Source organism: Triticum dicoccoides, chromosome 6B (assembly GCF_002162155.2).
Source record: "Triticum dicoccoides isolate Atlit2015 ecotype Zavitan chromosome 6B, WEW_v2.0, whole genome shotgun sequence".
NCBI classification, from domain to species: domain Eukaryota; kingdom Viridiplantae; phylum Streptophyta; class Magnoliopsida; order Poales; family Poaceae; genus Triticum; species Triticum dicoccoides.
This window is the reverse complement of record NC_041391.1, coordinates 653889128-653901632: the sequence shown is the minus strand read 5'-3', so window position 1 is coordinate 653901632 and position 12505 is coordinate 653889128. Positions and strand designations below refer to the sequence as shown.

Sequence of the window (12505 nt, the reverse complement as noted above, 5' to 3'; positions counted from 1 at the left end):
TCCAAGATTGGAGACAAGGGAGCTTCAGTTGTGGTGTGTCGGGACAAAAAAGGGAACTACCTAGGGGCTTCAGCGATCATTTTTTAAGGCCTCTTGGATCCGGTAATTCTCAAAGCACAGGCTTGTAGCGAGGCGCTAGCACTCGCTTCAGATTTACAAGTTCAGTCTATATGTGTGGCCACAGATTGCCTAGAAGTTGTGTCAAGGATCAAGGACGACTCCCCATGCAAGTTCTACCCAATTCTTCAAGATATCAAGCATCAAAGGGCAGCTTTTAGTGCAGTGGAGTTTATCCACGAGTTAGAGACATAATGGAGAGGCTCATGCGTTAGAGTCAGAGACATAATGGAGAGGCTCATGCGTTAGAGTCAAAGACATAATGGAGAGGCTCATGCGTTAGCTAAAGCTGCCGCATCTCTCCCTCCAGGGCGCCATGTGTGACTTACAACTTTGCCCGATATTATCTGTATTCCCATGACTTTGCATGTTTAATAAAGGGTACAGATTTCGCTCAAAAAAAAGTACCCTTTTGAGATGATTCTCAAAAAAAAAAAACGAGTGAACTGGCAAATGCCAAGATGACTTCGCTTCAGTACTGTCCTGGTGTTACATAAAAGCTCAACCACGCATAAAAACTTATCAACACACCAACTTCACACGATTAACAGCAAAACTAACTAGGTACCACCTCCGAACCATATTACTTATCGCTGGTCTAGTACAAAGTTGCAGGGAGTACAACATTTCTGTTGCAACACCACCATTTACAGAGTATCGTCCTACGTTTCAGACCTGACCAAGCCGGTACCAACACCATTTAGCTGCAGCAACTGGACTATCAAACGCATCTTCAGAAATCAAAATCAGAACAAGCATTTGCATAGCTGTGGGACTAGGAGGCAAGTAAGTTTCAAAGTGTCCTGCGCCAGGCTCCTGGTCATCATGACCGCAGGTTGCTCATTGTGACTCACAGCTGCACATGCTCTGTTTTCAGCACAGGATAGTGCAATTCCACAATCTTTTCTGCTACATGGCGAGCTCAAGCTGCTAGTGTTGTACCATGGTCACTCCATCTCAGAATCTTCATCTTCATCCTCGTCTTCGTCCTCATCGAGGATATAGACCAAAGCATGCCTCCGCGATGAGAAGACGCAAGCCACTCCTCTTGAGGCTGTAAACATTACTCGTTATGTGAAATGAATACCAACTAAAAATCATGTGCAGAAATAAACACTCAACCTACCACTGACTGCCAGCGGAGTAGACAAAGCGTGAGGGATGCTACGAACTTTTCCATAATCTGTATCCAATTGGAGTTCCAGCACCTATACATGTTCATGGCAGGAAATTAGCACTACTACCATTTGCCAGCACAAAAAGTAAAGTCAGCTTCAACAAGCATCTCCTGTCAATGGACCAATTTACAGATCCAGTGCGATTTTGTTTATCTTGTTGCAGCGATTAATTACTACTAATATGGCTACTTTAATTTTGTGTAGTATAACTTATTTCAGTAGGTTTCTCCCATACTGTTCTCATTTAAGTAAATTCGTACCTCCAATTCTTGGAGATTGTAATAATTTGCAGGGAATGTTCTTGAGAGCTGTGAAAAAGAGAGGTTCTCTGTCTGCAGCATAACCATCCAAGATCTCCCGGCACTTTCAGAGCTGGACTTTCCACTAAGTAGTAAAACCACCTGGTTGTCCTGTGAATAATGTTTTCTTATCTAAGATATGCAAAGTGCTTTACAAAAGAAAAGTATTGCCTCAATAATTGTAACAGGGGATACCTTGTAAAGAGACAGATCAACACACTCGTATTCCACAGGTATATGCAACAGAAAACCTGAAAGTGATGGTGTGCTGGAGGTACTACGTGAGTTGCAGAAGTCCTTTATCACAGCAACGAAATTTCTTAAATTTAACGATCCATCAGGTATCTTGAAGCATATGTAGTCAGTCGAGCTATATGAAGAAGCACTATGCTGAGAATCTTTATCCTGCTATTTTGAGTAATCAGTTAGGACTTTGAAAAGCGACAGATCATGGACCCAATGCAAAGCATGTACAGAATAAGTTGCAGAAAAACATGGAAATAAGCAATGAGTATGTTCACATCAGGACCATTACTGTGTTGGAAGAAATCACCAAAGAGAACATAAACCTTATAGAACGCAATTGATGCTGGAGTACTGGTTGATGGTGAGGCATCAGACGATGTAACAGGATAAAGAGGAAGCAATCCTTGACAATGTATTTGTGAAGATATAGTAGTGAATGGCATCAAGAAAGCCTCCTTCAAGCTAAAAAATATGGGATATAGAGTTGTTAGCATAGCATAAAACTGCTTCACAGAAGGAACAGTTATTTTTAAGTAACAAGGAACATGTTTAAACTTGTTCTGCCTGTAGAAAGTGAATACACAAAGATTTGAATGGCAGTACATTGAGTGGAGACATATGTACTGGCAAATAATTTGAAGCATAAAATGATTTACCTTTCTTCCAACTCCATAAATTGCTTGGCCAAACTCCTTTCCAAAAATTGTGTGTCTGTAAATCCTCCAAAAGCTACTAGATGCTCAACATGTTTCGTAGTATCACTGAAGAAGTGTGTTGAAAACAATTAAATAAGTTAGCAACACGTCATCACAACTTGGGAGTATGTACCATAAATCTTCGAATCTATGAAAGCAATGCCAAAAACTTCACACCACAAAGGTACATACATGCAAGAATGATGTTTCTTCTTTAAAAACTAGCAAAAGAGCCCGTGCGTTGCAACGGGACAGAAAAACACACACGCTCTTAACTCAATAACCACGACTTGAGACCTTGATACATAGACGTTCTTTATTTTAAAATTGCATCACATTTGTGTTCCCGGCGGTGGTCTCAATGCTCACACAACGAAAACGCATTTGAATGTGGTCAATCCTAAGGCGTCTCTCTCTCACACACATACACACAAACACACACGCGCGCGCGCGCGCGCGCGCGTGCTCGCACGCACTCAATCACTGAGAATAAGATGAGAAAAATGTTGTTTTTTCCCGTGAGGTTTTTCAGAGTTGTGCATGCGTGGTTATCAATGTTTTTTTCCCTCTCAATCTGGTTTCAATGTGTGTTTATTTGCAATTTGGATCGCCGCCAGTGCGAAAAAAAAACCAAACCGTGCACTATAGATTATGTTTGCATCCAAATTAATAGTTTAGAAATATTTAATAGCTAAAAGTAACAACATATTTGGATTCTACACATTTTTCTAATCAAATTTCATATATAATATGTTAAAATCAGAGTTACGATTTAAAAGATATGGATAATTTTGTTTTAGATAAACTGCGGATTGATTAACCGAAAGGTCAGGGGGGGTTTCTGTTAAAACACAAAAAAACGATTCGTATGACTTAAATATGTACGGCGGGTTGATTACCTAAAATCTCAGGGGGGTTTCTGAGAAAACTAAAAAAACGGTTCGGTATGACTTAGAGATGGACTGCGGGTTGATTTCAACAAACTGTAGGGACTTTTTTGCAAATAAGGGTGACGGACGACAGAAACCCACCGTGCTTTATTATTAGGTAAAGGTAAAGATAAGCCATGCAGTCAGCAATGCCAAGTTACGTAGTATACAAGAAATTTCAAACTGCATCTACGAAAACTTCCATAGTACATCAGTACAACCCATCCGTGTCCAGATATAACCATGCACTTATGTTTATAAATGGTGGATAGTAACTTGCAAATAGGTACTATAAATCTTCAAATCTATAAAGACTAATAAATCAATAGCAAACATAAAACAACTGGCATGCTACTTACATATCCCACTCAAATATCTGATCTGTTTCGAGTAACTGCTTGATTGGATCCTTATCAAGAAGAAACTTCAGAAAAATCACCACAAGTTCACTACAGAAGATGATCCACTGCTAGTTAATAGCAAAGTTCCTGCCAGGAGAATGAAGAGGACAATAGAATAGAAAGACATAAACCTGTTTGTGGATGGAACTTGATCGGTTGGTTCACTTAACAATATCTTAACACACTTCAAAACCCAGCTGAAGAAATTTTGAAACTGGAAAGTCAATGAATCAATGAAAGTTACTGCACGATAAACTCCCAAGGTACATCATCATCACTAACCATAACTGAATAGGCAAAAAAAGGAAATTATATGTGCACAGTTGTTCAGGAAGGAGCCTCATTTTAAGATGACCTAAGTCCCAATTTTCAACAAATTTGAGAAAACATGAAACAACAAAAGAAAGTGTACCAGATAAAGAACAGTAGCTGCAACTCTTGAAAAGCGCTCAACTTGCACAACTAGCATCCCTACCCTCTCAGTTACACCATCCATAAGCTTTTCATCTAACCCAATGTTCTGAAATCGTGAACGCCATCTTGCAAGGCCCCTCAGTTCTGCAAGTCTGAATGAAATAATTTCGACTGCAGGCTATAAATAAAGAACATATAAGCAAGCAACTCAATTTTAATTACAGAAGCTTGAAATAGGTTACAAGTATAACACTTGTTTAGTCTGGCCAAACGAAATGACTTTAACCTCCAATTAGTGAGCTATGACTTTAATGTTGTGATGTAAAGGAATACATGACTGGTATTCCAACAATACTAACAGTTCTTCCTGGTTTGAGTCACCTAACTTTGTTTTTAATAACTGAGTCACCTAACTAGTAAAACACTAACAACTTTACTAATTGTAGCAGAAAGACGTGAGTCTGCCTAACAGACTCTATAGTATCCATTGGAAGTGAACCAAAAATATAGACAACAGTGCCGCTATATGTTGCTGTGGCATCAGTATATAGTAGCTGACCTGAAGATGCTCACTGACAACAATACGAAGTTCTCTTCCAGCACTTTCAATAGTTTTAGCTATCCTCTTGAGACCCTTTCATATATAAAATGACAAGTTTAGACAAGTTATATAAGAAAAGAAGGTAAGCAAGTTATGGCAGTAGCAACAAATACCGCTTCACCAAGGGAGCTGACTAGAAATTGATGTAGAGCCGGACTTGTATGTGTCCCAAACAAAAGGCTCATAAACTCATCCTCGGAGCTAGATTCCATCCCTGTAAACGGTCAAAAACTTACACCAACGTAGAAAAATAAAGGTATGTGATTCTTGATGGTTATGGTTTCAAAAGAAATCGATCATACCATGGGCAGTAAGCAGAGAGGGCAAGGCACTAAATTTCTCATGAAATAAGTTCATAGCATTCGACCATTGTTTGGACATCATAGATATGGAAGCACGGACAACTTCGACCAGATCTTGAATACTTGACGCTTGTTGGGACACCTGATATAGCTCATTTTTCCTTTACAACATTTTTGGTGATGAGAGAAACAGAATAAGAAAATATTTATTCAATTTTAGTAGGAACAGCACAGCAGTCAATATCTTTCAAACTTTAGCACTGAAATACTGCTGCTATATTTTTGGGAAACAAAACAACAAAAGCCTAAGATATTTACACCTGATCAATGAAAATAATTAGTTATTAAGTAAAGTGGACCGTCAGAGTTCAATCATTTAGGTGCCAGTGAATGTGTTATTCTAGCACCTTTTGTGGATCTATTTTTGTTTTCATACAAGACCACAAGAAGAAGATGGTTCCTGAACAAGGACAGAAGGCATTAAAAGGCAATGGAATTGGTATGTCATTACCTGTTGGAAAAGATAGAAGTATCAAGGTGTAAACAATGTACCCCAACAGAAATATCATAACTGAGAGAAAGGTTGTCAGTATTAATCAGCTTTCCGGAGCACAGAAGAACCAACTGATGGAGATTTCTTGATAAAGAGACCTGATATTAAGAACAACTATTGCTCAGAATATCATATCCAGCAGACTGACACATGCATAAGAACCTAAGAAGTGAAGACTTACTGACCTTGCTTATGGAAACATCCTGAAGTCGGTAGCTAGTTCTTTTTCCAGAGGATTGTACATGGATTGGAACCTTATTTATGTTCTGAAATATCAACGATAAACTCATTACTGATGGGGTATGCCCCAGAACTAATGATTTACAAAGACAAAATAACTATTTCAATATCCATAGATCGTAAAAATATTACAGAAATAACTATTTCATAATATCATATTTACTGTTAAGGTATACAAGTCTTGGTGTCAAAGTAACAAAACGGTATTAATGATAAGAACAACCTTGAGAATCAGAAGAAAGCATGCATAGCTAATTATATTGATTGTAAATGTAGAGCACTCAGTTGTTGTGTTTACTTACTATCTTTCCAACTGGAAATATTCCAAAAATACTGAAGCAAATGCAACCATCTTTATCACCAGTGCACAGAATATTAAACCATTGACACGAAGCACTTGAAAATGCCTGAATGGCTTCTTCATTCTCATCTGCAAGACCAGTATCTCCCGAATTGAGCCCACCTATCCTAGGCATCACGGGAGCAGGAGGAAAGAAACGTGTAGTGCGGTCTTCATAAGATAACAAGTCTTCCTTGTCAGTCTGAAGAAATTAGCAGAGGGCTCTAGTAAGGAACTTTTTCACTAAAACCCTATTACTATTCCCAGTAAGTGCAAAATTCATGCAGTTGCTCATTTCCAGTTGCAAGTTTCAGTAATAGTTTTCAATAAGATGCAAGCTATACGAGATTTGACCAATAATATCTTGAGTAAATATAGTAAATGTTTTTAGAGGGAATAAATATACCCTTGATAGTGGTTCATCTTCCGCCCAATTCAGACATACAATGGCAACATCATGAGATTTTATACTTCGTAACATCTTCCCATTCTGCAATTAGCACTCACGTTATTTATACATACACGAAGTGGTAAAGTAAATAGAAGTAACAAGTAAACTGTAATAGCATGCAAGATTGTTTGAAGAGCAATACAAAATCACAAATTGCACAAGAGTGAAAACAAAAAATAGGTTATGTACTTATGTTACAGCCTTCGAGATCATATAAGGAGTTTTTATAATAACTACTAACACAGAATGATTAAAAATTTATTGCAAATTCACTTACGATGAAATTGCAATAGATTGCAAATTTTAAATGGTGCTCAACAGAAAATAAAGCAATTTGAAATGTGCTGTGTCAACGTGTCTGCTTTTAGGTCAACTAACCACTTCATTACATTACTGAGACACTATTTTTTATGGGAAGATCCAGATGCCCTTATGTATGCACATAGTTGTCTCAGAGGTCCTTGGGAGCATGTGCCCCAGTGATCTTCTAATAATTCCATAAATAGAAGTCATAAGTTATGAAGGTCAAAATGGGAACAGTGCCATTAGCAAATTATAAAGGGGAACCATAAAGATATAAGGTTTGCATGAAGTATGAAAAAAATTGTCCAGCAACAAAAAGGAAGAGGTCAATAATTTCTACCCATTGCTTTCACCACACACACCTCAACATCATGCAAAAGAACCAAGCCATCTTCTGTACCAAGCGCTACTATTTTACCATCAGGGCTCCAGCAAATTGATGTGATGCACTTCCCTGAAAAATAATAAACATTTTACTATTTGTGTCCACTACCTAACAGACACTGTCAATTCAACTACTGAGTAAAGCATGCATCAAGGGCCCCCTTCGGGTTGAAGGTTTTTTTATGCAACTTTGTAGGATTTCATTCTAGGATTTTTTTTGTATGGATGCCTATTAGAACACCGAAATTTCTATGGATTGCCTTCCAACATCCCAAGTTTAAAGGATCTCTCTACTAGGGGTTAAACTTTATGGAAATTTTCCTTTGCGCACTGTATGCACCTTTTCTATCTTTAAATTACAGCAAACTTTTGTGTAAGTCTAAAGAGACATGTTTGCAAGTTCCTGTAGGATCCAGGAAGTCATGACATCTGCCTTTTTTAGAATCCTGCATTCCAAAGAGGCCCTAAGGGTGCAAGTATAATAAGATTAAGACTGAAAAAATAGATGAAGAGTGTTCTCAGCTAGTGGAGGGTGTCATGTAGAAGGGATCTCACTTCTTCTAAACACAAATTGCCAAAGCATCTGGCTTTTACTTAGGATACGACTGCAAAATATGCACTTATGTACTTATTGCTAAATAGGCAAGGTGCACCTCAAACACATGACGTGTACGTCTTTGAACATACCGAACATGAGAAAATGCCAATAACTATATTTGTTTCTTCAGCATTCAAAAAGAAAGAAAAAACAGTAATGTGATAGATGTCTCATCGTTTTTCTTGAGCACCAGGGGGGTGGGAGGGTAGCAACCAGGGGATATAGTCCATAGCCGTTGCCAGTTGAAGCGATGGAGGAGAACCTTGGAGTCATCAGTAACCATAGCAAGGAGATCCTTCTCTGGATTCCACTCTGCCAGTTTGATCTAACAATTGTAAAACACATGTAACTTAGAGCATATTAATATGAATCAATGATAAATCAATAACAGAAAATGGAAAAATGGAGCACAGTACATAAAGAGGTGAACAGTTAAATTCAGCAGCAACCAATGACGGATCTGTGTTGCCTACTGTTTAGTTCGCTAATGCACATGGAACGTTGATACTGAATAGTGTATAAAAAAGGAATTGAATGAATCAAGCATGGGTAAGGGCCGAAAGATGGACACTGGATGCAAATGCCAAAGCTAAACTCGACAAACCAGTACGGTGTTTGTCGCTCCATATCATCAAAATAGCGGGGCTCCTGATCGCGTTGGGGTCAAACGAATCGATCCACCGCTAAGTTCCAGCCAAAAGCCCTCTCAGCCGCACGAATTGACAAGAGGGAACCACTAGGTCCCGGCCCAGCCTTCTTAGGAATTTCAGCAAACGGTTGGCGTGCGGCAAGGGTGCGGCCACCCTGGATTACCAGCCCAAATCCACCCGCGTCCTCCCGCCTCGTGTCCGAAGCCCACGAGCGGCGCGAGCAGATCCTCGCCGCCACCTTCACCGGAGCCCACGCGGCGAGCCGGCGGACCCCTCTGGTGGCGACAAGGAGGAGAGAGGGACGGGGAAAGGCCGGCGGCGGGGCTAGGTTTTCGGCCACCCGAGTCGCCCCTGCGGGGGCAGGGGGGGCCTGCACTAATTCGGGGAGGGGAGGGGAGGGGAGGGGCGGTGCAGAAGCTTCAGCGTAGATTGGTGAAGCTCGTCGAGGCGAGCTCGCGCGCGACGGGGGGCGTTTCGGCTGGCGGGAGAAGGAAGGGAAAAGCGAGATACCTGGAAGGGGATGGGCTTGTCGAACTGGAGCTGGAACGGCGTGCCGGAGGCCGCCGCGGACGACGACGCCGCCTCCTCCATCTGCCCCTCCGCCATGGCGACCTGCTGCTTGGTGGGTGGTCTTTTGGGGAAGTTCTTTTGGGCGGCGGACAGGCGGGAAGAAAGAGAACGTTTTTTCAAGGAAGAGAGAGAGAGAGAGCGAGAGCCTGGGCCCCCGATTGGATCATCGTTTTTGAGTGAAATACACCCTTGTAAAGAAATCCGGGTGGGCTTCGATTACGCGATTGCTTGGTCGTTTTGGCCCATAAAGTTTACAGGGGTTTTCCAGATTACACTCGGTTTTGGCCGGAAACACTCCTCATCAGGTCTGTATTTTTCTCGTATCCCATGTCCCGTCTCTCTTACCTAGTCGAGGAGAAGCCGAGAAGGGCACACGCCGCCGCCGGACGGCCGGAACCACACGGAACACGAGCCTGGCAGGTCTCTGGTGTGAGCGCCGCCGCAGGTGGAGCTCCCACCGGCCGATGTGTTGAGTCGGCGACGAGCAGGGGGCTTGTGGTCCTGGTCAGGTAGAAAGTGTGGCTTTCGTGGGAACATCAGTAGGGAGAGCGGAATTAGCTCCTTAGGCGGCAGCGACTGCGGAAGCATGGCCTATGGCAATGTTGGCGGCGACAGCCGAAGCTAACTCTGCAACAACGGTGACGGCGACTACCAAAAACAGATGTGGAATATTTACACAGACGCCCCCTGTTTTTTCCTCTTTTTTTCCTTTTGGTTTATTCCTGCTTTTTTCTATAGCTCGGACATTAAAAAGTTCTAAATTTTGAAAAGTTGCAAAATTCTGGAAAAAAAATGTTCATAAATTCAAAAAATGTTCATGATTTCAAAAACAGTTTGGGAATTCAAAAATGTTCACGTTTTAACAGAATGTTCACAAATTTGTAAAAAAATATTCAAAAAATAAAAATGAATTTAAAAAATATTCGTGATTTCAAAAAAGTTTGCGAATTTGTAAAGAAATGTGCACCAATTTAAAAAAATCATGATTTCAAAAACTTATTCATGAATTTGAAAATGTTCATGATTCAAAAAAAATAGGAGAATTCGAAAAATGTTCATGTTTCAAAAAAATTAGGAGAATTCGAAAAATGTTCATGATTTAAGAGAATGTTCACAAATTTATTAAAATGTTCATGATTTCAAAAAAAATGTTTGTGAATTTTAAAAATGTTCATGATATCAAAAAATGTTTATGGTTTTACAAATTTTCTCAAATTTAAAATATGTTCGCAAAAAATGTTCTAAAAAACCAAGTGTAAAAAAAACTTTGACCGCCAAAGGGAAAGATCCATTGTTTTAATATTCTGCGCACGCTATTGCGGCCTTTGGTGCCAGTCATCAGGTGGCCTCCCAGATATAGCTGGAAGATCTCCCTGAAGATGTACTCGTTCGACAGGCCAGCGATTTAGTTGGGCTAGTTTAAGTATGGAATCACAGTGTTCCTTTCAAAAAAATATCTCTCTTTTTTTGCGGGAATTCAAAAAAATCTCTCTTCACACCAAAAAAAAAGTTTTCTCCTGGTTTTTCTATCACAGGCCATTGAGAGTGGGAGAACTACAAATCAATGCCATAGTTATGTTTTTAGGTTCTTCCATTATAGTTTTGTTTTTCGCGACGACATTGTAATAAAAATTGGGCGGCTATAGTTTTATCATGGTCTGGCGTTCATAGACCATGCACCCGACACCAAGAAGCATTTGGTGTTTTGTTTGGATGGATAGTCGGCTCTAGTTCAAGTGGATTATCATCAATGGGCAGTGGTGGTAGTGATGATGTTGTGATGATGATAGTGATCAAGTGACAATTCAACGGCTTGCCTTGCAAGGGGTGTGACCCCAACCACACACGTGCTACTAGACACCTCATGGGTGGCTATGCGGCTTTTCAAAAAAAAAAAAAGAGGTTAGCCCTGCTTATACAAATTTGATATTCATTTGACTCCGGTTTGAGATGTGACTTTTGAAGAACTTTGATTGATTATTAAGAAAGTCAGTTAGTTTGCTAAAAAAATGTAGCTTAACCTACTTGGGCATTCCCACAAAAGAAAACCTCCATGCTTGATTTCGACCGACTTGAATATTGAGAGTACTAGAGTTGCACAAAAATATGTGCAACTTAAGATACAGAAATGTGCACACATTTTTATAATTTAAAAAATGTTTAACCGACCAACATCACAGGATAAGTCACCTAAGAATGAAGTACAACTCATATAGACAATGACCAAAAAATCAAATTACAAGCAAGACCGAAGAATTTCTTGAGCTTGAGGGCATGTACAATGGTGGCATATGGATACATATGCCCCATAACAAAAAGTAATTTGAGGCATCTACATTTATTTTTTCTCCCCAATGCAAGCTACAACTAGTGGGCCTCATTAAGAAATAAAAAATAAAGACTCTATCACACATACATCTCTACTTTTCACTCCAACCTTTTCAGTTTTTGTCACCGGACCACACTTTTTCTTTCAAGCACCCGCCTCCTAAAGAGGATCCCGCTTCCTTATCTGAACCTACTTTACGTCATATCCGATCCTACATGGCATGCGAGGCATCACCTTGAGGCTATGCATTGTACATGCCCTGATGCCAGCTTCCATCACCCTTGTCCAACACCACCAAAGCGGTCACCAAAGTAAAAAGAGGAAAGATCACCTCTTTGTCCAAGCTCGACGCGGCTCCGTTGTTGATCCGCAACTTTTCGGATCTCCAAAGTATCTCTTCAAAGACAAAGCCATTACCGTTTACTAGAAGGCATGTAAGTTTTCTTCAATGAAGAGCAAGGCAATGAAACAGAGAAACCAAGCTGTTGCAGACTGGTTTCTCTACCAATTGACTGACACTAATTGCAGAGTAATGCATCAGCGATGCTAATTACTGGGGGTGACAAAACAAGAACAAGACATGCCAAGGCCCTCAATTCTGCGTTGCCATGTTCCACTGAGCACTGGTTTTCTCCATCTCGTGCAGAAACGGAACCTACTGATGGAGGATCAGGGGTCTGCAGACTGAACTTACTACCGTACGAAAGCAGAAACACACGGCAGAGATTAGTGCAAGCACTTGCTGCTGTTCTAAATCAAATCACATACTGAAGAAACCACAAACAGCATCAACGCGTCATTATTCTAAATCGCATCTCAGTTTGCATTCCGATCCATTGGCGCGGATAAAATGCAAATTGGCCGGACATGGCTGTGTTCAGTTCAGAAAAGTAGAAAAGCCAACA

The 12505-nt window shown here is 40.4% G+C and overlaps 1 protein-coding gene across 2 annotated transcripts; it reads right to left on the bottom strand.

Moving 5' to 3' along the window:
* Window positions 1-559: 559 nt before the first annotated feature.
* Window positions 560-9345, bottom strand: LOC119324934 (anaphase-promoting complex subunit 4-like). Of its 2 annotated transcripts, none has more exons than XM_037598698.1 (19): window positions 9212-9345; window positions 8265-8376; window positions 7432-7523; window positions 6722-6805; window positions 6278-6517; window positions 5921-6001; window positions 5694-5833; window positions 5183-5343; window positions 4994-5094; window positions 4839-4913; window positions 4278-4457; window positions 3997-4079; window positions 3824-3913; window positions 2497-2601; window positions 2164-2302; window positions 1790-2002; window positions 1556-1705; window positions 1244-1325; window positions 560-1171 (listed from the first exon to the last, which is right to left on the bottom strand). In XM_037598698.1, exons 1-19 carry the CDS (start codon window positions 9305-9307, stop codon window positions 1065-1067), a joined length of 2331 nt encoding a protein of 776 aa, XP_037454595.1. In that variant the 5' UTR covers window positions 9308-9345; the 3' UTR covers window positions 560-1064. The 2 variants fall into 2 exon arrangements, with proteins under 2 accessions (XP_037454595.1, XP_037454596.1); XM_037598699.1 differs by having other exon boundaries at window positions 1790-1999.
* Window positions 9346-12505: the final 3160 nt, after the last annotated feature.

Excerpts from the sequence above, each read along its gene's own strand:
- LOC119324934 (XM_037598698.1), bottom strand. The coding sequence starts at position 9,307 with ATGGCGGAGGGGCAGATGGAGGAGGCGGCGTCGTCGTCCGCGGCGGCC. Across the intron at positions 6,806-7,431 it reads TTCTTTTGCATGATGTTGAG|AATGGGAAGATGTTACGAAG; the intron begins GTGTGTGTGGTG and ends TGCTAATTGCAG. Across the intron at positions 4,080-4,277 it reads CAGCTACTGTTCTTTATCTG|TTTCAAAATTTCTTCAGCTG; the intron begins GTACACTTTCTT and ends TTGACTTTCCAG.